The sequence below is a fragment of the Euprymna scolopes genome, chromosome 40 (genome assembly GCF_053919585.1).
Source record: "Euprymna scolopes isolate OS-2025 chromosome 40, ASM5391958v1, whole genome shotgun sequence".
Taxonomy (NCBI): domain Eukaryota; kingdom Metazoa; phylum Mollusca; class Cephalopoda; order Sepiida; family Sepiolidae; genus Euprymna; species Euprymna scolopes.
Genome location: NC_136521.1, coordinates 3,199,961 through 3,221,767, shown reverse-complemented (window position 1 = coordinate 3,221,767; position 21,807 = coordinate 3,199,961). Strand labels below are relative to the sequence as shown.

The following is a 21,807-nucleotide window of genomic DNA, read 5'->3' as shown; positions in this document are numbered from 1 at the left end:
TTTTTTCCTGTCGCTTCCTTTTTTTCTAGATAGGAGGATATAAAAGCAGGGGAAAATTCCCTGGGGGGCAGAGAGAAAAGAGTTGTGAACATCTTTTCTTGAAAAGAATTTCGGATTGCTGACGTTCGGATTGTGCGGTGTGACATTGGTGGCGAGAAGCCAGGTGTGGTCGATTGGAAAAGAAGAGGGCATAAACGTGATTTTGTCGAGAGAGTGACTCACTCCTTCCCGAACCCCAGAACCGTATCCTGATTATAGCCCTAGAGATAGGAAAAGAATGTTTAAATAAATGAATCGTCAATAATGGAATGCGGTTAGTCGGTCAGAGAGAAGTGGGTCTGTCACATTTTTTCGCCGTAAACATGCAACCCAATCATGCACCAATGCTAGTCGCCTTCAGAAATATAAAGGCACCAGTAATAGCTTACAATCAGAAGCTTATTTGTCGGTGTGGCATAAAAACAATATAATTTTTTATAGATCAACTGTGTTGTGTTTTACTCGCTGTCAGTGTGTAAATATCTTGGACCAGCGATAAAAGTAGATGTTAACAATTATATAGACTTGAGAAACGTATTTTAACAACCGATTGCAGCGAATACGGTATAATACTGTCCCGATTAAGTAAATAAAGGGTTTCGATCGAAATTCCGTCCAAATCCTCGAGTTCGACAGAAACATTCCCGAGTAGGACAGAGTATTTACCTGAATAAGGTTACATCAACAAAATCGTTGTAAAAATGACACTGAATATGTGAACAATAGTCTAAAGAATCAAAATAATATGAGTTACTGCGCTTGATCGGATCGTATTGAATTCGTTGGTAATTGGTCGGCTCAACTGATCCAGCATAAATATTCAAGTTCACAAAATAAATGTCTAGAATAAGGCAAATGAACCTCATATACGAGGGATGTTCCGAAAGTAATTCATTGTTGCTTTATTCCAACCGTTATGGTAAGGGGACTTATACATTCATAGTGATCCATCCTTCGCAATCAGCAAAGTGTCTTAGTGTGGCAGGTCCCGTCAATCGATTCATCCGGTTTTAATTTCGCAACCGGGTTGATATGTCGCCGCTTCGTCGATCTGGCCCGCTAGAAGAAAAGTAATTTCATGCACACAAGAGAAAAAAAAAACAACTCAGTACTCTATTCTACTGATTAAATTCAAGATAAGGTGTCCATAGTTCAATGTTGATTTTGACAGACTCCACTTAGTCGATAGGTAGATTTCTCTTGGTATTGTAGTGGGGATAATTCGGGAAGAGAGGGGTGTGACGACTCTTTAAAAGTTGAGATACAGTCTGAGATTCTCAACGACTCGGACTCCAATTTCTACTTCGACTGCCGGATTCGATTCTGCACCCCGTTCATATACTCAGAGGAGGGGTGAAATCGAGGTTGATTCCTAGACTAATCGTATCTAGTTATGTCACCCCAGGGGAGGTTCTCTCCTCCTCGAGTTTACCTGTGGATTTGCAAGCGATCTCATGCCCCAAAAGATCATTCCCCGCGACCCTCTGAGTTGCGCGCATTGTACTCAAAGTATAAACGTCCTTAGATATTCCTAACAAATGCTGAGGAAGAGAGGGATACCCCTTACCTTTTCACATAGAGGACAACGTGCTCACTTCATGATTGCTGGCTTAGAAAGAGAAAGGGAATGGTCGAATTTGAATTGTGGTTTCTTTTTTTTCTGCATGGTTCCGACAAAATAACCTCCCGCTATGGGGAAGGGATAACCATGACAACAACGGCGCAAAAGAATAGTGCCACATATTGTTTGATTTCTACTCCGACAACTCAGAAAACCACATTGTTTCTCGACATTTACACTTATTCTTGTTGCGACGTTTTTTTTTTCTGGGGTCGGACGCCTTTGCTTTTTCAGAAGACTACATTCTCCCAGCCGAGAACTTGCCTGTCTCATCTCGTTCCACCTCGTCCGCTCGGAACTCTCTGATTAACCCTGGCTGATTACGTGTATTTTCAAACGACACAAATCGGATGATATACTTTCGTCACGTATTTTGTTTATGTTCTAACATTCTTTTCACCAAGTTACATTTCTATGAACTATTTTAACATGAATAAATTTATCTTTACATATTTATTGCGCTTTGATAACATTCTTTCTGTTTCATTTGTTTACAATTATTAATAATGATAATAATAATAATAATCGTCCAGCTAACTTGGCGTTGCCCGAACCAACTACGTAACAATGGATGGGCGTCAGAAGCAGAGCTACTTCATTAAATTCTAGGTTTTCTAACTTTTTAAAATAAAACATATGATACATTATTATGGAAACGATCCTAATATGACAAAACGCGATCCAGGCAGCCACACAACGATATTTAATCGTATTGGAAATAGTTTTGACTATGTAGAAAAATAAATTATGTAAGTCAAAACGTCGCTCGTTTTAATGATATCACTCCGGTTCTCGTAGGTCTTCAACTTTTTAAAATAAAAAAATATGAGACTCTATCTTTGAACGACCCTTATATGACAAAGCGCGCTCCTGACAACTATGCCTAGACATAGTTCATCGCTGACAAAGTGTATTGTGTATAGTTTTGACTATGCAAAAAAAAAAAAAAAAAATGCTAGAGCCAAAAACGTTGCCCGTTTTAATAGTATCATCCCCGTCTTCGTAGCTCTTCAACTTGAGTCTTTACTTTTGACACGACCTTTGTATGAAATAGCGCGCCCGAAATAGCTATGCATCTATTGTTCATCTTTGGCAAATATCCATTTCAATGGTTGTGAATATGTAGAAAAATAAATCCTTAAACCCAAAAAGTTTTCTCGGTTTTACGATACCATTTCTGTCTTTTTGAAACGATATTCGGGAACCAACACGTTGTATGCTTGGTCACAAATAGTCGAAAAAAAGCGTCAACTCGCCTTTTTCTTGTAACAACATTTATTTTCTCATTGTTAACGCAATGACGTCACCCGCGTAGACTAGAACGTGATCTTGAAGGTTTTTTTTTTTGGTTTTGTGTTCCATGTTTATCTTGCGATCGTCCTCTTTTGCTTTTTTAATAGTCTTTTCGTCATTACTGGAGACGTCATTTCGCATGCACCTGTATATAACCGTTCGCGCTATGTTGCATTCGTAATTCTTCAACATTTGAATAAAAAATTGGAAAGCTTCACTTTGGGAACGACTCTTGTAATTTCCTTAAAATATACGAAAAAAATGTACTTACGTCGTAGTTAGAGTTCATCATGTCTCCGTTATTACCTCCCATAGTAGGAGACATCATTCCAGCGTTGCCTCCCATGTTGGAGTTACCTCCCATGTTGGATGCCATCATTCCAGAGTTACCTCCCATGTCGGAAGACATCATTCCGTTGTTACCAAACTGTGCAGAATCGAAAAAAAAAAAAACGTTACGGAATGTTCCAAAATAATTTCAATATAACATTTGACAGAAACATTCGATTCTAATTATTTTGGCGTAAATAACAAAATAACACGCCATAAAATTTTATCTATATATTAATACCGCAGTACCTTTAACGTACATACATTCGAGTATTTCGGTTTCTAGATGTTGTCGTGTAAGCGCTGAATGCAATAACGAGAAGACTCGGCAACAGTGGAATGAATAATATTAAACAGAAAATAGAGAAACAAACTCCGCTCAAGGGCAAAGTAAAGTTATGACCGTCTCTCTCTCTCTCTCTGAGTCTTGGGTTCACACTCAGGAACTGACGTCAAGAATAGTCCATTGTCAGAAGCTGTAAAAGTGCTACCCCAACAATTATATAAGTCGACGATCGCCGGTAGTATAGTGGAAAATAGTATGGCAAGCCATCGCATGTGGAAACTTAGAAGACCTGTGTATACTATGTTTGAATGAGAAATTAGCTATCCTAAACTTTAAAGAAATCCAAATTTTATTAAAGTACAGGAGTTAAATAGCAAACATATGTATGTTACTTAAATAGGTGTTTATATTATGAATCTTTATCAGCATGAAAGTATCTTTTATGAATGTTGAAAAGAATAAGAAGACCCGGAAACAGAAAAATGAATAATATATTAACATAAATGCAATCCATTTTCCAACAAGATTACACTACCTGCCACACGTCTCACAGATCACTGACACGATTTCATGACATGTTTACCGAAGAGAGAACAATAAGAAAAGGGTTATGCTCACCCCAGACGTGTAATCATGTGATATTTATATTTGGATGACTTTAAAACAAACAGTTTATGCAAATAACCCTCACAATCTCGACCAACTAAAGGAGAATATTACCAACGCTATCAGGAGAAATCACCAGAGAAGATCTACAGGCAGCATCTGAAAACGTTGTTAAACGCGCATGTGGAAACTTAGAAGACCGGTGTATACTATGTTTGAATGAGAAATTAGCTATTATAAACTTTAAAGAAATCCAAATTTTATTTAAGTACAGGAGTTAAATAGCAAACATATGTATGTTACTTAAATATGTGTTTATATTATAAATCTTTATCAGCATGAAAGTATCTTTTATGAATGTTGAAAAGAATAAAAAGACCCGGAAACAGAAAAATGAATAATATATTAACAGAAATGCAATCCCTTTTCCAACAAGATTACACTACCTGCCACACGTCTCACAAAGTTAAACGCGCTCAGAAATGCATAGATGTCAACGGAGAGCTCTTCCAGCTTCTTTTATAACACCACAGGTAATTTAAATAATTCTTCTGGTAATTTAAATAATAAAAGACTGTTCCTCCTCTTTACTACATTTCCTGGGCTACTTTTAAGTACTTTTAAGTACTTTTTAGTATAAATATATATGTATAAATACTAACAAGGAAACCTGACATTGCCTGGGATTGAATGATGATCTACGAACGTTTTACACTCCCATATTTTTATTGCCATGGAAATTTGTGCAATCGACCATTTCTAAATCAAATTGATTGATTGCCTGCTCTAGCTGTGGACCCATCGCATTTCACAAGGAGCAAGTTTTACATACCTTATCGTAGTGACGTCATCCACAATACATTGTAGTCTACATTGCAATGCAGAACACCTACTGTCGACTTTATGAAATTAGTTTTAAATATCATGGTTTAATTTAATGTTTTAAAATACAAAAGTCAAGTATACTGGTTCGAATCCGCCCGTGTCCATAGAATGTTGATTTTATACATCGTACCTTTCTCAAAGGCACTTGTGATGTTAGGGTGTATAAGCTTTAGTTTTTTTTATCGGTTTATTCGATTATCGATTATCAACACTATCGCTCCTTAGCGCTAGCGACACGGGTACAATTATTTGAAAAATATATATTTCAATAATTGTGAGTGATTTTCTAAGAGTCAACTTGAACGTTGAGCAAGAAAATTTACCAAAAACCATTAGGATTTTGATCTTTTTTTTCTTCACCCACCCAAACGTTTTTTTTCGTAACAATCTATAACAATCAGCGGAAGCTTGGTAAAGATCGAACTTGACATACCCACGTTCTGTATTAACATTTCTCAGTAATGGCTATGAACAAGTTATATTTAAAAATGTATATATATATTGCTGACTCACCCTGAAGCGTCCGTTCTTCCAGTGGTAGTACCTCATGTAATCGTGCATGATTTCATAGAAGCAATCAGCGATGTAGTCACACCTCATCATGTCCATACTGTTCTTGGGGTAGAAATCTTAGTAAGAGACAAAGAGACAATTTTTACATTTATTTACAAAAAATTTACAAAAATATCAGTTATAAAAACAAAACAAAAATAGGAAGTCAATAAATTTATAAGAAGTGCCTTGAGAATTTTATAAAAAATAATGTGCATTAATGTTTGTCAGCTAACGTATATATATATATATATATATATATATATATATATATATATATATATATATATATATATATATATGTTCTGATGCCGCAGAAGCTGAAAGAATTAGGCCACGAGACTGCCTCATCCGCCATATTCATCGGAGCTCTCGCCCACCGATTATCACTTTTTTTAAGCATCTCGACAACTTCCTGCGCGAAAAGTTTTCATAAGCCAGGATGATTCCAAATCGACCTTCAATGACTTCATTGCTTCCAGAACTCCAGATTTCTATACTAATGGGATAAATAAACTTGAAGTGAAGAAATGATGGGTGTAAAAAGTGTGAAGGACCAACGTTGCCTTCACATTTTCGCAAAGTTTCAGAAAAATCTAATGGATGAGGCAAAAATTATGGGAAAGTGTCATTTTTTGCAATTTTAGGGGATTTGTGACCCCGTTTGAGCTCCTGGAAATGCCAAGTCCTAGTGCAGTAAAAATAAACAAACGGTGCAGTTTCACACCTTAAGACATGTATATTTTAATTCAGCACCATGGAAAACCAGTATATAGACATACATATCAAGTTTTTGAGTAATATGAAAAAGAGCCCCAAAAAGGCATATTTTTTAGCCCTAAAAGTCCAAGATGGATGCGAAACAGAATCTTGACTAGATCAGCCATACTAAATTTATATTAAGATCAAATGCTTTCACATTTTTACAAGGTTTAAGGAAAATCTAATAGATGGATCAAACGCTATGGCGTAAAAAGTTTCATGTTGGCCATTTTGGGACATTTGTGACATCTTTTGAGCCCCTGGGGATATCGAATCCCAGTGTAAATGGATAACGGAGCAGTTTCAGGCTTTAACACATGTATATCTGGGTTGACCACAGTGAAAAACCACTATAGAGTTAAACATATGAAGATTTTGTTGAGAAATATGAAAAAAGATTTTGTTGAGAAATATGAAAAAAGAGCCACAAAAAGGGACGTTTTTAGTACTTAAAGTCTCCGGGAACGCGAACCAAAATTTTGTCAGGGTCACCCATCCTTGATTTATATTAAGAACAATGGACTAAACATTTTGGCCAGGTTTCAGAAAAATCTAGTGGATGAATCTAAAGTTATAGGGCAAAACGTGTCATTTTTGGCCATTTTGAGTCATTTTTTTTTTTTTACCTCTTTTGAGCCCTTGGGGACGCAACGGGAATTTTCGCAAAAAGATTTTTTACTGTGCACATCTATTTAATAAAATACAATTTGTGGCAAAATTTCAGGAAAAACTAATGGACGGTTATCTGGCAATCGTCCGGACGCACGGACGCACGGGCACACGGACGGCACTGAAAACATAGTCCCTCTCCGATAAATCGGGGGACCAATCAAATGTTAAAAATTACTTCGATACTTAAAACGGATTTTTGTATTCAATAATCATTTTATATCTTTTTTATTCAAAGAGAAATGAAAATTAACGAAGTAACCTGATTGACATATCAATGAAAATGCATATTAATAGTTAGCCCCATGTTATTAATAATTGTTAGTAATAAAATTGTTTTAATTTTTCAGTTTATGAATATTATTTGCAGTTGGTTTATTTAATTTATTTTTAATGTATTTCACTTTTAACTATTTGCCAAAAAAAAAAAAAGGAAGTTTTATTTATTCTTGACATGAGTGTAGTTTCCCCATTAGCAGATTGATTTTCATATATTAATACGGGAGTATTTTTAGCTCCCATAAATCTAACAGATCCTCCAATTTAAAAAAAAAATGTAACCTCATTTGCATATTACGTTAAAGAAAATCTACTTTAATAATTAGCTTTTTATTATTACATTTTTATTAATAAAAGTGTTCCAATTGTTCTGTTTAGAAATATTGTTTAAAGTGTGTTTATTGGTTCCCTGATTTATCCAGGAGGGACCTATGTTTTTAGTGGCGTCCGTGCTTCAGTGCTTCCGTCCGTCCGTTAGTCCATTAGTTTTTCCTGAAATCTTTTGATTTGATTTTAATTTATATTTAATCAAAATTATTTTAATTATTATTAGCTTATATCTGTTGCCATTAAAAACGGAAATAATCTTTAATTATTTAAGAAATGAGAGTTATTTTCTCTCTAAGATGCGTTTGATTTTCATAAATGGGTGTGTTTTAAAATTCCATGAATCAAAAATGTAGTATACGCCCAGGAATATCGTAACGAATCAAAATATTCTGTGTATCTTAAATATTATGTGACTAAACCTTTCAAACGACAATATGTTTCCACTTGCTAAAATGGTTTTGTTGTTGCTAAATCTACGGTTAAAGTTGCAACTGGGGCTGTACATTTTGTTCTTTTGAATTTTTCCTTGGTTTTGTTGTTCGCCGACCGGTGTGATAATTGCCATCTAGTCGCCCATCTTAGATATTTACTCGAAGCGAACGACAATAAACTTAAATAAAATCTCGGAGGGAACCAAAAAATCTAGCGTTTTTGTGTGTAAATACTGTAATTATATATATATATATATATATATATATATATATATATATATATATATATATATATACTTCAGAATAAAATAATCTAAAAGCCAACTGGTATGGAAACCTGTGATTATAAGTTTCAAACGATAATATGTTTCCACTTGCTAAAATTATCGCATTTTTGCTTCTTTTAATTTCCATGCATTGAATAGTGTCTACTTGTAAAACTTAAAAGCTACTCGAGGATAAAGGACGATGAGTTGGTCAGGAAGTTTTTGAGGTTACGTCATGACTTTGGTAACCATACTTAAAATTGGGCAAAATTCGATTGTTTGAAAGAACGAACCAACAGGAATTTCTCAACATTGGACTTGAAATCGATCGTGTTGTAGCCAAGATATATCACCCTCTTAATATTACGTTCAACAGACAAATACTTATAGGAAAGAAACCTTGTTCAAGGGAGTTCGTTTTTGTCTTGGGAGGAAATAACAAATATTTGTAGTGGTTTTAGAAAACGAGTTCTACACGTACCGTATAGATTGGGGCTCAGTCGAACGCATAGTATGCAATCATTTTCAGAAAAAGAAAACTAGAAATAGTTACCAATTTTGTGCAAACAACACAAGAACTTTCTAGTTTAATCAATAAGGGAATGATGGTTGGCCATGATAAAAATAAAATGATCCCCCGCCCCCCAAAATAAAAATAAGGTTATTTCCTCTAAAATACTTACTGTGTTCACGGGCGAGATACCTTGCAATAGCCATGGTCTCGGGCATCTTCATACCACCGTCCATTTCCAAGACAGGAACGCGCATGCAGGGCATATCTGAAAGAAATAAACATTATTACCTTTTAATAAGGGATACACTTAGAAATTATTATTTTTTTTTGTTATCTAAAACTAACAGAACCTGTGTCCTAGCGTTACCCGGGGTGATTTAGGACGCCAAATAAACAAGTTTACTTAAACTTCAATTTCTTAAGACTCATGAGGTTTAAGCATTGGTTTTTAAACGTTTCCTATGATAAAAAAATAATATAATGGATGTTGACTAAAATTGGATAAAGTTGATTGATTTTAAATCGGAATTTTACACTTTATAAAGAAATATAAAAGTGGTTCTGTTCGGAAAATAAGTTTACCGTTGCAGGTATGTTTATTGTACTGTTATAGAAAAGGAACGTTTTCTATGTGTGTGTGGACCTGTGAGTTCGTTTCTCATGAACTCCAAAACAGCTGGGCCGTTTTTTTAAAACGATTCACACGCATATGCCTTACGTGTTTGGGAGTATTATTAGATAGGTTTTCTATACACATTTCTTTCTATAGTTATCGAAAATCGAAAATAAAACCTTAAAGATGGAACCGTCCGATTTTGACCAGAGTTACCATTTTCCCACAGTCTTACATCACAAGTGCATCTGAGAAAGTTTATTACCGCACAAGCCGAAAAGCCCGACATATATAATCAACATTAGTTCTTTGAGATGACAGGGGCGCGTTCAAAATTAATGTTTCTGTTTAGAGCACAATTGAAACATGATACTTTATATTTGTATTTTAAACTTTAATGCGCACCATTACATTTATAAAATTTACAGTTGGTTCTCTACAGTGCAATGTAAACGACAACGTATTGTGTACTAAGTAACTACAAGAGGCATGTAAACTTCCTCCCGATGCACTGCAATGTGTCCCCAGTAAGAGGAGGCAATTAATCAATTTGATTGAAAATGGGCGATTTCGATCACAATAAAAACCAGGGAATGTGAAACATTCGTTAATCATCATTCAATCCCGGGCAACATCGGATCACTTTGCTAGTACATATATATATATATATATATATATATATATATATATATATATATATATATATATATATTGATGTTTTTTTATTAACAGAAAGTTTAGTTGAAATAAGTCATCGATACCGTCGGTTTCACACCTCGTAATAAGGTACCGTTTTTTATACCCATATCAAGCTCTCTTCAGCCAACACTCATCTGTTTTACAACCGGAATAGAAACCATACAGAAGTATTAAAGATCACGTTCAAATCTCGTATATCTGAAACAACCGAAACTTAAAAATGAAATAAAAATAAAGTTTTAAAAAATGTACGTTTAATATTTTGGACGCTATGGAAAACAGACAAAAAAGAAAAAGAAAAGAAAAACGTTTCCGTTATATATTATTTTAATATATTTGAAATATTTGTGTCCTTTATAAAAAAATGTTATTTTATTCTATCCATGTTAACCTCTTTTTGGTCCCAAGAGAGATTGTAATTAATAGGGGTATTCACTGCAACATATATATTATAAATTAAAAAAAAAAAGTAAAAAGAAACAGAGAATATAGTTTAAAAATTATTGCAAAAAACGAATGATTTAAGGGAGATATTAAAAAATTTTGTTCTAGAACACACTATAAGTTAAAAGTATTTAAATAACATTCAAAGATATATTTTCTTTGCTCAATATCAAGATTCAGAAATAAATCTATATTTACCAAGATTTGGTTTGTTTGTAGATTTGTTTATTAGGCTCTACGTTCACTGAACTTATTTTCGACTAATTTCATTCATTTCTCGTTATTTGCTCCGTGCGTGATTCTACCAAGAAGGTCGCCCCAACTCTGCGCCACTTTCAATCTGGTTTATGAATAAATAACTGGTTTTAAAAACACATACTCTTCTATTTATAGTAATCGCTAGAGAATTTTCCAGAATCCAATAACGGACAACATCTTGGTAAATATAGTACATATAAAATATTCACTTGTGTTTTTTTTTCTGCTTTGATAAATGTTTGTTAAAGACGGATCTCACCTTTCGTGCGAACATGGATTCCGCCGGCGAAGCCGCGTTTGGAGTATAAGGATAAAGTCTAATTCTGAACACGTGGACGAAATGTTGGCGGGATTTATGCATTGATGCACACTGAACATTCTTCAGCGCGCTTTTGAGATTATATCCGAATCGTTCTGCCTGTCCATTTGATATATGATATTGCGGCGTGGTGATGTGTTTGATCTGGAAACTTTTGAACTATGCAGATATGAACTGAGTTCTATCACGATGCAGTCTACTGCCCCAAATTGTACAAACAGTTCATGTAAAAAGAATTAATTGTTGTCGCTGATATTGCATCTTGGTGTAGCTATCGACTATGATTAAGTAATAGTGATCATCTAGAGGACCTGCGAACTAGATGTGGATTCCTAACCATGGCTGGTCAGTTTTTTGGCCAAGGTTTAATTGTGATAGGTAGTGCTTTTAAAGCTAATATGCAACCTCCGTTACGTCGTTGTCCATGAAGCTTTCATCCGTTGTTTTTTCAGGGTGTCCCGTGTGCAAATCGTGTAGAAGTCTTTTCTGGGCACTTTTCGGAATTACCACTTTTTCGCAATATAGTAAAACCTCGTCGACAAAGCAAGACTACTTCTGGAACGGTGTTGTCATTCATAGCGATCGTGCTCTTGATATCTTGATATCGCAAATAAAGTCGTCCTTTTAAGATAAAGATATTGGAAGGTCTCTTATTGTGTTGCCTATTATTATTTTCACTTCGAAATCGGTACAGAATTCAGACATTATGGAATCCTGAAACGACTTCCCTTTCTTTGGTACCAACTTTGATAATCCATCCGTATGGCTAATTTGTTTTGATGACATCTATTCCAATTTAAAATTATAATTTAGGAGGATAGTACCACAGCTCAGAAATCTATTTGCAGTATACGTCAGTAAGCCTTTTTGGACCTTAAAATCGTCAGTGACGGCTTATAATCGGTTTGTAACGTGAACGTTCTGCCATGTAAGTACCTATGACATGTCGTTACCGCGAAAATGATACTTAGAGCTTCGTTTTCGATTTGTAAGTAATGTCTATCAGCTGGCAGTCACGTTCTCGATGTATGTGCGATCGTTTTTTTTATACCGTCATCATACAGGCATTATAAGCTTCAATATCATATGATCTTGCTTCGCTCGCTACTATTATTTTCAGCTTTGGGTCGTAGTGCGCAGGAAACAGTTTCGATATTAGGGTGTCCTTGATTTTTTGAAACACCGTTTGACATTCAGACGTCCACTTCCAGACTCCTTCCTTCTTTAGTAGTTCACTAGCAGTTCAGCCCAGCTTTGCTCGGGCCGTATGTACTGTTTATAACTTAATGTGAATATGTATATATATATATACACACACACACACACACACATATATATATATATATATATATATATATATATATATATATATATACTAAAAAGTTTGACTCGTGTCCAGTTTAACTACATTTAAAATTTCAAGTGTTGTGACCCAAAATTGGCGGAGGAATTTGATAGAGTCTGCAAAGGTAAACTCTTTCAACTTTGACTTCTTGACAGCCAAATTTTCGCCCCAAAACTGATTAAAAACTTGCTGCATGTCTGATACCCTTTATATAAAATTTCAAACGTTTAGATTCAAAATTGTTTGAATAGTTTGCTAAAGACGGCAACGGTCAAATCTTTTGAACGTTGGCTCCTTAGCAGCCAAATTCTCGCCCCAAAACTGATACAAACAGCTTGCTGCATGTCTGAATACACTTTATGTAAATTTTCAAATGTTTAGACAAATAATTGGCTGAGAGGTCAAATTAAAAAAAAAATTACCCAAATTTTGACCCCTTAACATTTATTGTTTTGGACTCAAATCAAGTTAAAATATTTGATCTATGTCCTAGTTCCCTACATCTATAATTGTAAGTGTTTAAACCCAAAATAAGCGGAGGAGTTTGGTAGAGTTCTCAAATGTCACATCGTTGAACTTTGACCCCTTGACAGCCAAATTTCTGGCCGAAAACCGATTAAAAAGATATTCTGAAATCTCAATACTCCTTATGTCAAATATCGAGTCTGTAAGCTGAAAATTGACAGAGTAGTTTGGTAGCGAAATGTACACAAATAGACACATAGAGAGACGATTTCATTTTTATAGCTATATAGATTTAGTAAGACGAATAAGTTTGCCAGTCCAGGGAAACTTTTGAATGCTTGTACATTATCGAGGGCAGTCATGTTGTTTATGGCTTCTGCTTTTTCATCGTCCTCCACTTTTATCAATTAACTACTCTTGGGTTGCGCCTGGGTTGTTTTCGTGTTTCTTCATGTTTTCCGAGGTAATACTTCTTTTGCCTGTAACTAGTCCTTCATACGTATGTCTCACCTGGCTCCAACATGTTTCTTGAGTCGTTCTTTACGCTGACTACGGGTTGGCAATTTTCCGCCAACTTTTGAAGTGTGTGGCTTTATTCATTTTCGTGTCTTGAAAGAAGTCGTCGTCTCATCTCTGCGTTTTTCATCAAGACGAGACCCTTTGCAAAACTTAAACACTTGAAATCATCCGCTGATTGTTTGCCCAAAGAAAAATCATCACAGTGCTTGTTAATAATTGACGCAAAGATGAAATAGTCTTTGTTATCGCGTTTCGCCAGGTTGAAAGACTTCCATCTTTTGTGAAACAGAGTCGTATTAGGGCCGAAAACTTCAGATAAAAGTTTGAGCCCCTCGGAGAATTCCAGTCTGCTTGTCTTCTTGGGTAGTAAATGGTTAACGTACTTAATGTGTCCTGTGGTTTCTAGTTACTTAAAAAATATTTTTACATTCTGAGCAATCAACAGTGAATAAATCTATAGAATCACGCCTTTTTAATGTGACATGCATTTAAGCAAACCGCGACCACACCCATGCATACCCTAACCTTAACCCAAACCCCTAACCCTAACCCTAACCCTAACCCAAACCCTAGCCCTAACCCAAACCCTAACCTTAAACCCTAACCCTAACCCTAACCCCTAACCCCTAACCCTAACCATAACCGCACACACATCCATGCTTACACCTTTTTAACAACGCATCGGCTGTATATAAGATGCATAGCTATTAGTGTTAGAGCGATTAATCGGAATGGTGAATCGGAAAAATCGACAAATATGGGGGTATCGGACTCGGTATCAGAATCGAAAAAATTGGTGCCTATTTTCCGATGCCAAACTATTCTTATAATTGCCTTTTTTATTTTGCTGGTAATAAATAAGAAAATAATAAATATTTATTGATCCTAAAATCCCAAGTGATGTTAAAATCTATGGATCATCCGCCGCAAGTGTCATTTTACGTTTAGGAAAATATCTGCACATTTAACGTGTGCTTTTCTTTTTTACAGAAATCGGGGGGAAATAACAACTTTATAGTTAAAAGATTTATATATGGTGTTTTAGGAAAAAGCTACGCTGTTATCACTGTGTTCTAAAATTTTAAAGAAAAGTTCCTCTTATCCCTTCACTTGTTGTCGCTTAAGCTTTTTATCTTCTTTGTTCCGACAGTTGCTTTTTCACATTTTTTCCTGCTCCTTGTGGAACAGCAGGAAAATGTTGTTGCTAAATCTGGGGCGGTACATTTTTTTCTTTTGAATTTTTCTTTTGTTTTGTTGTTTGCCAAAAACTTTTGCAAAAATACGGTTTAATTTCATTTAGACAATCACACATGAATATCCTAAAAACTTTGGAGACAAAAAGAGAAAAAAAAAACACCAAAAATAATTGTTTAAGAAGTTGACCACTAAATTTAATTAGTGGTCAGCTTCTTATCTATATATTAATACGATAGCGTGTGTGTTATTTTGTGTGTCCCGCTTACATTTAAGTGACTGTCGATTAATTGTTATGATCTTTCATTTCTTGTAATAAATAATTTTACCAAGAATTCTTCATAAGTTTTGGTTTCGGTTTCGATTATAGCTGAAGGAGCCCAAGTGTTATATATATATTCTTCATGAGTTTTATTTTCCGTTTCAATTCAAGCTGATGATGCACCCAAGTCAAGTGATAATTGCCATCTAGTCGTCCATCTTGGATATTTATTCGAAGCGAACTACAATAAACTTAAATAAAATCTCGGGGGGAACCAAAAAATTTAGCGTTTTTGTGTGTAAATGCTTTAATTATATATATATATACATATATATATATACATACATATATACATATATATATACATACATATATACACATACATATATATATACATACATATATATATTTTTTTTTTACATGGGTGTCACCACTTATCAAGACTCAGAGGCCACTCGAGAATAAGGGTTAATAGGTATACATTAGTAATTGTGATTTTAGCATAGTAAACAGTGGTAATTTTGTAACTTGGATTATTTAGGGGGACGATTCAATTAGAACTTGTTCACATTGGACTTTTTCTTTTTTTTTCATAGGTATCAACACATTATAAAGGCCAAGAGGCCACTCAAGGATAAGGGTTAAAGAGTGTACAGTAGAAATTGGACAATATAATATAATATACATATATATATATATATATATTTCAGAATAAAATAATCTAAAAGTCAACTGGTATGGAAACCTGTGATTATACGTTTTACAAGATATTACTGGCAGTAACATTCTATAAGTACAAGTATATATATATATATATATATATATATATATATATATATATATATATATATATATATATATTACCGGAAAATAAGATATTCACTCGAAGCGAACGACAATAAACTTAAATAAAATCTCGGGGGGAACCAAAAAATCTAGCGTTTTTGTGTGTAAATACTGTAATTATATATATATATATATATATATATATATATATATATATACATACATACATACATATACACATATATATATACATACATATATATACATACATATATATATACATACATACATATATATACATACACACATACATATATATATATATTTCAGAATAAAATAATCTTTTTTTTTTTTTTTAATTACATTTTCACCCCAAACAAGGCAAATTGCCACTTTGGTGTAGGGGGCTACTATCAGGGGCAACAACTACTGGGGTACTATGTAGGGATTTGGGCAGCAAGGTGTCGGTTCACGTTACACTTGAACTTCTGCACGTCAGTACTGTTGGGGAAGCAGGGACCTGGGATGGAATTCCAGAGTCTAGCGGTTCTGGGGAAGAAACTATTGGAGTAAAAAGATATTTTACATCTCGGGATCTCTACAGTGTGGGGGTGGGATTTAGTAGCCTGTCGGGTTTGTCGAGGGTGCACACGTCGTGGGGGCACAAGTGATTGCAGTTCGTCAGAGCATTCACCACTAAAATACTTGTAGAAAAGGCAGAGGGATGCAACATTTCGTCGATGGGACAGAGGCTGAAGCTTAGATGCCAGTTCAGGGCCTATCAGGTTTGCGACTCTCTTTTGAACCTTGTCAAGGAGCGAGAGACTAGTAGCAGATGCACCAGCCCAGATGTGGCAGCAATACTCCATACATGGGCGAATGGTGGCCTTATAGAGGTACAGGATACTTTCGGGTGTTAGTAGATTTCTAGCACGGTAGAGAGAGCCCACCTTTCTTGCAGCGGCCCTGGCAAAGTCAACTGGTATGGAAACCTGTGATTATAAGTTTTACAAGATATTACTGGCAGTAACATTCTATAAGTACAAGTACATATATATATATATATATATATATATATATATATATATATATATATATATATATATATTACCGGAAAACAAAGACCATTACATTGTGATGTGGATTACTTAAAATATAGTTTGGATCATTTTACAACACTGCTATCAAAGACATTCACTTCAGAAAATTTGGATGTGAATTTTTATATCCTTTTCATTTACTATGACATTTAAATACTTAAACAACTTTTAATTGTGATTTTTCATGTCTCACTGACTTTAGCAAATAAGGTGTAAACCATTATAACTATTTGTTAATATTTTCTCCTTTGAAGAGATGGTAGACATCGAAATCCTATAGGATAATGAGTTATAATATTTCAAATGATTTCTTTGTCTTACATAGAATAATAAAAATCTTTGGAGTTGAAATTCAAACATTTCACATCATGAATTTTTAAATTCATTGAATGACTAAAAATTATATATATATATATATATATATATATATATATATATATATATATATATATATATATCACTTGTGGATTTAAGAGCTAAAACATTGAAACCAGAAAAAAATGGGAGAAAAAATTTCAATAAATATTATTGACCTGTAAAGAAGGTATGCGAGCTATATATATATATATATATATATATATATATATATATATATATATATATATATATATATATATAAGGCTATATATCTGTCTGACTGTTTCCATATTTAAAAAAAACAATTTCCTTCGAAACTAAAATTCGCAAATGATAGAATTTTTTTACAGGCCGTTATTTTATGGGTCTTTAGTTAAAATAGATTTGAAGGAATCAAAAATAGGTAAAAATTTTAAGAATCGTTACACATTTGGTACATTCATCTTAATTTATTTTTAATTCATAAGTCTTAATCAGACCATAGGCATGTGACGTTGGTACGGTTTCGATTCTAACTGATTACGCCCAGATATTTTTTTTACTTTTGGAATCACATAATAATTAGGGCTATGACAAGAGAATATTCTTATCATTGTTTTGACTCTCGAGTATATATCCGACACAGTTAGACACAACTGAGAACCACATCACTCTATATAAAAGCATATGAGATATCAACGGATATACACTCAAGAGTCAAAACAATGAAAAGAATATGCTGTTGTCCCAGCCCTAGTGATCATGTTCAGCATGTTAGAGATCACGTTCGAAACGACGCTCTAAAGGACAGAACAGAGAGAAGGAGCATGATCTCGAGTATATATCCGACACAGTTAATTAATCGAGAACCACGTCACTTTATATATAAAAAAAACATATAAGGTATTAACTAATATATATTCGATAGTCCTAGCGCTTATAATTCTAAACAGGAAATCTGGACGAATTAAAATATCATATTTAAGCGTATCTTACGCCTATGCAATGCTGCCCCACGTTAGTATATATATATACTTTTATAGTATAGTCATCTCTCTCTCTCTCTCTCTCTCTCTCTCTCTCTTTCTCTCTCTCTCTCTATATATATATATATACATATATATATATATGATATTACACATACTGTTATTAGTATTAATAAGTAAATTTTTTTACCATTTCTGTATTTGTCCCATTCGTTGAACTCGAACCTCTTGTCCATGTATTTGACGCCGGCTGCGGCAAACATCATACGAAGGATCTCGGCACGGCCGCGGCCATTGAAGTAGTACAGGGTGTAGTTCGGCATCGTTAGAGGATTGTTGGAGCTGTAAGGACTTAATGGGAAACGTTCAGCTTCGACTCTGAGTCTTATCTGATTCCGAAGAGTGGCACCACCGACACTTTTATAGTCTTCTTTTAGTAACAAATTAACAAGCTTGTCTGCGCTGAAGGACAACTATTAAAAAAGGTATCCTTCTTGCTCATTGCAATGCAGGTCTTAATTGGTAAACTGCACGCGAGGACAATGAATCCGCGAACCTAATTGCGTAACCTGATTTTTTTTCTGCCAAAAATTAAAACCGGCTTGGGTTTAATTCAAAAGGAAATTGAATCAATGCAGTTGTTTTATATCTCTTGAGTTTAATTGCATAATTTACTTCCATTGAGTTTTATAGGAATCACAACTTATCAAGACCGGAAGCCCACTCGAGGATAAGGAGTAATGAATGTAAGATAGTAGCATAGTAATCGCTTATGATGTTAATTAGGTAGAACTTTATCAAATCTCCAAGACTAACGATTACTACGACACTGTCCCATTGATTACTGTACACGCAATAACCCTTATCCCCGAGTGGCTTCCGGGCCTTGATAAGTGAGGACCTCCACGTATGAAAAGAAAAAAGAACTTGATTATTTATGGGAGCGGTTCAACAAGAACTTGTTTACATTGGATTTGAAGGTTACAATGTTGTAGTCAACCAGGAAGCAATCCAGCGGAACAGTGTTCCATAGGAGGAAAGTTCAGGGAAAGAAGCTTTGTTAATGGAATCTGCGTTTAGGCACAGATGGAAAGTAGGGGAAATTGAATATAGTGGCTGCAGCTAGTCGAGTGTTTCTTTTTTGTGAAAGTTTAGCAATGGGGGAACCATCGATTGGAGTTGAGTTTAGCACTTGAAAGACATGATCGCAACGTCTCTTTTCTAAGAAAGAGGTTATACGGATGAGAAAAGATCATCACCTACTAGTTTTCGAAGCCGGTTTATAACTCTTTCAATGTAAGATAGAGTGCGCCGAGAAGCTTCTGTTTGATTGAAAACACGTAGAAAAAAAATAGACAAAACGGAAAAAACAATTTCTCAGACAGAAATTATATATTTAAAAATATAACACAAGAAAAAAAAACTGACCCAACGTGGTTGATTTTGTATTATGATATACTAGCGGGGGTACCCGGCGTTGCCCGAGTGTTTGTTTCCGGGACGGGGGGGGGGTTTAAAAATGTTATGGTAGGTAAGTAGGAAGGATCAAACCCGGAGTCATGAGTAAAAGTAGGAAAATAAAGTGTGAAAAAAAACAAACATCTGCAACGTTAACAGTTCGGCCACCAAGAAAAGTCCATTCCAGTTGTTTAGGAAAAAAAAAAAAAAAACGACTACGGTAGGTCGGCGCGAACGTGAAAATATAATGTGAATCGTCCAGCACGCTAACCACTACGCCACAGAGCACTGCAGCTTAGTTTAGTGATTTTAAATAACTTCACATGAAAGAACTACGAAGCCAAACCGGTGTTCTCTTCTCAACTGTTCCTTGTGAACGATCCCCAAACGGTGTTAAGTGGTGGCAGGGGGAGGAGGAATTTATGAGAGAGAAAATATTTTACCACTTCCATTGATCTTAACCGATTTTGGCCGTGACTTCTCAGCAGAAAAAGTATAGAAATCTAAGATTATCGAGGAATTTGAGAAATAATAAGCCTATAACACACCTCAGATATTGGTCTGCCGTTTGTGCATATTATATTTGCATGAAATATCTTGATTTTTAATCCTATTAAGGTCAAAATACGACGGGAAAAAATGAGTTCATTTTATTTATATAGAAGAAGAAAAGATAGAAGAAGACTAGCGGGGGTACCCGGCGTTGCCCGAGTGTTTGTTTCCGGGACGGGGGGGGGTTAAAAATGTTATGGTAAGTAAGTAAGAAGGATCAAACCCGGAGTCATGAGTAAAAGTAGGAAAATAAAGTGTGAAAAAAAACAAACATCTGCAACGTTAACAGTTCGGCCACCAAGAAAAGTCCATTCCAGTTGTTTAGGAAAAAAAAAAAAAAAACGACTACGGTAGGTCGGCGCGAACGTGAAAATATAATGTGAATCGTCCAGCACGCTAACCACTACGCCACAGAGCACTGCAGCTTAGTTTAGTGATTTTAAATAACTTCACATGAAAGAACTACGAAGCCAAACCGGTGTTCTCTTCTCAACTGTTCCTTGTGAACGATCCCCAAACGGTGTTAAGTGGTGGCAGGGGGAGGAGGAATTTATGAGAGAGAAAATATTTTACCACTTCCATTGATCTTAACCGATTTTGGCCGTGACTTCTCAGCAGAAAAAGTATAGAAATCTAAGATTATCGAGGAATTTGAGAAATAATAAGCCTATAACACACCTCAGATATTGGTCTGCCGTTTGTGCATATTATATTTGCATGAAATATCTTGATTTTTAATCCTATTAAGGTCAAAATACGACGGGAAAAAATGAGTTCATTTTATTTATATAGAAGAAAAGATAGAAGAAGACTAGCGGGGGTACCCGGCGTTGCCCGAGTGTTTGTTTCCGGGACGGGGGGGGGGGGGTTAAAAATGTTATGGTAAGTAAGTAGGAAGGATCAAACCCGGAGTCATGAGTAAAAGTAGGAAAATAAAGTGTGAAAAAAAAAAACAAACATCTGCAACGTTAACAGTTCGGCCACCAAGAAAAGTCCATTCCAGTTGTTTAGGAAAAAAAACAAAATAAAACGACTACGGTAGGTCGGCGCGAACGTGAAAATATAATGTGAATCGTCCAGCATGCTAACCACTACGCAACAGAGCACTGCAGCTTAGTTTTCTGATTTTAAATAACTTCACATGAAAGAACTACGAAGCCAAACCGGTGTTCTCTTCTCAACTGTTCCTTGTGAACGATCTCCAAACGGTGTTAAGTGGTGGCAGGGGGAGGAGAAATTTATGAGAGAGAAAATATTTTACCACTTCCATTGATCTTAACCGATTTTGGCCGTGACTTCTCAGCAGAAAAAGTATAGAAATCTAAGATTATCGAGGAATTTGAGAAATAATAAGCCTATAACACACCTCAGATATTGGTCTGCCGTTTGTGCATATTATATTTGCATGAAATATCTTGATTTTTAATCCTATTAAGGTCAAAATCCGACGGGAAAAAATGAGTTCATTTTATTTATATAGATAGAAGATAGAAGAAGAAGACTAGCGGGGGTACCCGGCGTTGCCCGAGTGTTTGTTTCCGGGACGGGGGGGGGTTAAAAATGTTATGGTAAGTAAGTAAGAAGGATCAAACCCGGAGTCATGAGTAA

At 35.1% G+C, this 21,807-nt stretch overlaps 2 protein-coding genes across 2 annotated transcripts in view; one reads left to right on the top strand and one right to left on the bottom strand.

Annotated features, from left to right (window-relative positions):
- LOC145265703 (S-crystallin SL20-1-like) overlaps positions 1–18,664 on the bottom strand; it is a 22,975-nt gene extending 4,311 nt beyond the window's left edge. The window contains exons 1-4 of the mRNA XM_080121760.1: positions 18,380–18,664; positions 9,033–9,128; positions 5,574–5,689; positions 3,225–3,380 (exon numbers count right to left, since the gene is read on the bottom strand). Coding sequence (XP_079977886.1) covers positions 3,225–3,380; positions 5,574–5,689; positions 9,033–9,128; positions 18,380–18,512 — 501 coding nt within the window. The 5' untranslated portion in view covers positions 18,513–18,664. The remainder of the gene's footprint in view (positions 1–3,224; positions 3,381–5,573; positions 5,690–9,032; positions 9,129–18,379) is intronic.
- LOC145265707 (S-crystallin SL20-1-like) overlaps positions 1–21,807 on the top strand; it is a 296,744-nt gene that overhangs the window by 111,619 nt on the left and 163,318 nt on the right. The window lies entirely within an intron of this gene.